Here is a 4139-nt window from a genome sequence, read left to right on the forward strand (position 1 = left end):
GTTCTCCCCCAGCCGGTGCAGGCTCCGCGACCGCTGCTGGCTCAGGCTCAGGGCCTTGCCGGGAGCTTCGGGCTTGGAGGCGCCCGTTTTCTTCGGCGTGGCACGGGGGCTGGCCACGTCCTTGGCCGGCTTGGGCATGTAGATGACCGTGCGGCCCCGGAAGACCACCGGCAGGTTGGGCATGGACTTCTGCGGCCCCAGGCTTTTCCTGCCCGCGGCGGCCCGGGCGTCAGCCACCTTCCTGCCCGCCTGGGAGGCCCTGCCGTGCTCTCTCTTCTCTGCCTCCAGGCGCCCTCCCCTCACCGCCCGCTGCTTGTCCTGCCTGTCCAAGGAGAGCTGCAGGGTGGAGCCGACCGACAGCCCCGACACGAAGGAGAGGATGGAGTCGGACTCCGAGGACGGCTCCCGGGACAGCGAGGCGGCCGCCTGGTGCAGCCAGGTGACGATGGAGTTGGCGCCTTCCTGGATGGCTTTCCACTCCACGCTGTCCAGGTCCGAGCCCCGGTCCGAGGTGGGTTCGTCCTGCCGCGGCTCCGGCTTCCACTCCTTGCCACCGGCACCGCTCTGCGGGTTGGCGCCTTTGAGCTTCTGCTTCCGCTCCGCGTTCCTGCGCCGGGCCAAGTGGCGCCGGCGCTTGGGCATGGCCGAGCCGATGCACTTCTGCAGCAGGTCGTCGTCCGAGTTGACGCTGAGGGAGCTGGGGGAGCTGTCCCGGTCTCTCTCCGGCGCCCGGCTGAGGGCCAGCGCCCGCCCGGCTTTGCCGTGGGCCGGCGCGCGCTCCTCGTAGAGGTCCACGTCGCTCAGGGAGCTGAGCGAGGAGCTGAGGGAGTAGCACGGCGGCGTCTCGTCCACGATGAGGTTGTTCTGCAGCTTGGCTGCCAGCTTGGTCTTGGCCTGGAGCAGCTGCCGGGCGCTCGGCTCCAGCTCCTTCCTGGGGGCCGCGCCGCCCCAGCGGTCCTTCCTCGGAGCCGGCCCCCGCGGCACCGGGCCGTCGGAGTCGTTCTCGTAGAAGCAGTAGACGGCCTCCTCGGTGGGCGTCGTGTGGCACAGGGACTGGAAAGCCAGGCTCCCCGGGGCGCCGTCGGCCTGGGGCTCCTTCCTGGGCCGGACAATGTTGAGCTCCAGGCCGGGCCCGTTCTTCAAGGGCACTGGCCCCCTCCTCCCCTCGGTGGCTGCGGGAACGGGGCTGGCCCGGCTGGAGCCGGCCTTCGGCTTGTAGCCCGCGCCCGTCTTGGTGGGCGTGGAGTGGCTGGAAGACGCCTTCTGGCCCGCGAGGGCGCCCGAGCTCCCCGGCTCGTGGGGCGGCTCCATCGCCTTGCGTCCCGGCACCGGCGGCACGGCCTCCTTCCTCTCCGGCCGCCTCCCCGGGCCACGCGGGAGGTCGGGCTCCTCCTTGAGGGGGTAGCGCAGGGTCTCGTCGCTCAGCGAGGCGGCGCTGGAGAAGTTAACCGGCGTGCCCTCGGCGGAGTCGGTGAAGGAGTCGTCGTCCTTGAAGAGCTCGCGGGGGGCAGAGCGCAGCGGCCGGGGGACGCCCAGGGCCGGGTGGGTGGGCACCAGCATGTACACCGGGACGTGCACGGCCTTCTTGGCCTGGGCGGGCAGGCCTGAGACGAGGGAGGTCTTGACCTTGCGGAAGCGGGAGGGCATGGCCGAGTTGATGCACTCCTTGAGGATCTCGATGTCGTCGTCGGAGGTGTGCTCCGGTCGGCGCCGCTCCTCCCGCCGGTCTTCCCGCTTCTCGTGCGCCACGAAGTTCAGGCCGTTCTTCTCGGGGAAGGGGGGCAGGAGCTTCAGCTCCACGTCCTTCTGGACGTAGTGCTCGTGGAGGGGCAGGGCGCTGAGGCTGGACGCGCAGGAGAAGTTCTCGTTGGGTTTCTCCACCGTGAAGTAGACCATGGAGTCCAGGTCCTGGGGCAGCTGGAACCGCTCCTTGAAGTCGGTGATGTCCATGAACTTCTTGACGTTGTTCTCCCACTGGATGTTGAACTGGCTGGGCTCCTTCTCGGGGGGCGCGCCCAGTTCGAAGAGGGGCGTCTTGCTGCGGCTGGGGGGCATGGTCTGGCCGGGGCTGTCGGGCAGCTCGCTGGGGCTGACGGTCCTGCTGATCATCTCGCTGCAAGGGTCGCTCTGGATGGAGCTGGCGATGGACGGGCTTTCGAAGCTGCCCAGGGAGCTGACGGAGCTGCAGCGGCTCATCACCAGCGGCGTCTCCTGGATGTAGTTCTCCGAGGAGCTGGAGGGGGTGAGGTCCTCCGGGCGGGACGGGGACAACTCCCGCAGGAAGACCTTGTCCCGCTTCGCGAAGGGGATGGCGATGGGCTGGGAGATGCCCACGGGCGTAGCCGGCTCCACCACCACCTCCTTCTCCCGCCTCCCCTCGGCCTCCTCGGCCGACGCGGCGCCCTCGTCCACCTCGATGATCTCCAGGGAGGAGTCGCTGTCGATCTCGTTCTCGCTGTGGCTCTGCCCGTCCAGCACGTTGTCGGCGGACGAGAGGGACGACAGGGAGCTGCAGCGGGAGAAGCAGATGGGGGTGTCTTCCACCGAGTACTTCTGCACCGACTCCTGCGCGGCCGGGGCCGGGGCCGCCAGCTTCTCCGGGATCTTGCTCAGGCTCTCGGAGGTCTGCAGAAGCCCGGGGGGCAGCCAGGCTTGCTTCCTGCCTGGGAGAGTCGGGGGGTAGGAGGTCCCCGGGAGCCCCCCGCTGCTGCTGGAGGTCTTGGCCAGGCTCTCCAGGAGCGGCACGTGCTGGTAGGACGGGGACAGCTTGATGGTGTGGACCTGCGGGTCGGCACTGAGCTGGGACCCGGCCTCCTGCGTGCCCTCGGGCTCCTTGCCCTGGATGCCCGGGCCGGGGAAGGTGACGGTTTTCTTGGCCCGTTCGTGCAGGTCTCTCGTCTCCGGCTTCTCCGGCTCGGCCGGCTCCTTGGCCTTCATGGCAGGCGGCTCCATCTTTTCGGGCCGGCTGGAGAGGATGTTCTTCAGGTCCAGGCGGCTGGGCCTCTTCTGGTACCGCTGCAGCTCCTCCTTGTAGCCCAGGAAGGAGGCGCGGGTGCAAGGCTTCATGTGCTCCTTGGTGCAGTAGCCGTCGCTGGTGCTGCCGCTGTTGAGGCTGACGGTGGACAGGCTGGTGTAGGCCGTCTTCAGCCGCAGCAGCGTGCGCGCCCGGCTCAGGCTCTCGCGCTTGGCGAAGCTGCCGGCGTCCGAGAGGCGGCACGGGGAGCAGGACTGGGCCCGGGCCTCGTGCACCTCGTCGGAGCCGTACTGCCAGTCCAGACCGTGGTCCTCGGAGCTGAGGCTGAAGCTGTCGTCCGAGGACGTGTGCAGGGTGGAGATGTCCTCCACCAGCTTGTCGATCTTGGCCACCGTGGTGGAGATCTTGTTGGCCAGCTTCTCGGCGGCCAGCGAGACGTCGTCGGTGGGCGCCGGGGGCTTCTTGGGCTCGGCCGGCTTGCCGCTGTCATCCTTCTCTGGCTCCGGACCCCTCCTCTGGGTGACGGCCCGGGGCAGGGCCTGTCCCTGGAGGAAGGAGGAGTTGAGGAACATGGAGAGGACGGAGGCATTGCCCGTGTCCACGCCGGTGGAGACGTTGGGCACCTCGTCGTCGTCGAAGCAGCCGGAGTCGGAGGCGTAGTCCTTCACCAGGCTCTCCATGTGCCTCAGCGGCTTCTTCACGCTCTGGCCCTTGAGGCTCTGCTTCTCCATGCTGTCGAAGGTCTCGGCCAAGTGCTTGGCATCCAGCTCAGCCTCCAGCGCCTTCTGCTTGCGCACGTAGAGGGAGGGCATGCAGGAGCCCGGGGAGATGACGGTGGCGTCCTTGTACTTGGGGGGCCGGTGGGTGAGCAGGTTGCGCAGCGCGGCGGCGCTGCCCATGGCGATCATCTTGTGCTTGGAGTGGATGAGGTTGCGCAGCATGCTCACGGCGCCCAGGTCCCACAGCAGCTCCTGGTCCTTGGGGCTGCGGGCGGACAGGTTCCAGAGGGTGCCGCAGGCGTTGCTCACGATGGTCAGGCTGTGCGACTTCAGGTGCTGCAGCAGCGTCTGCAGGCAGTTGTGATCCCGCAGCACTTGCCTGCAAGACACGGAGGCGCCGTCAGCCGGCTCGCCCGGGGCGGGGGGGGAAGCCACCCACCCCGCCC

The 4139-nt window shown here is 69.0% G+C and overlaps 1 protein-coding gene across 1 annotated transcript in view; it reads right to left on the minus strand.

The window, feature by feature from the left end:
• The window catches only part of APC2 (APC2, WNT signaling pathway regulator), a 19891-nt gene that overhangs the window by 5100 nt on the left and 10652 nt on the right, over positions 1-4139 (minus strand). Inside the window, 1 exon segment of the mRNA XM_025196546.1 lies at positions 323-4072. Within this exon segment, the coding sequence (XP_025052331.1) occupies positions 323-4072 (3750 nt within the window).

Source organism: Alligator sinensis, unplaced genomic scaffold, assembly GCF_000455745.1.
Source record: "Alligator sinensis unplaced genomic scaffold, ASM45574v1 scaffold1295_1, whole genome shotgun sequence".
Lineage (NCBI taxonomy): Eukaryota > Metazoa > Chordata > Crocodylia > Alligatoridae > Alligator > Alligator sinensis.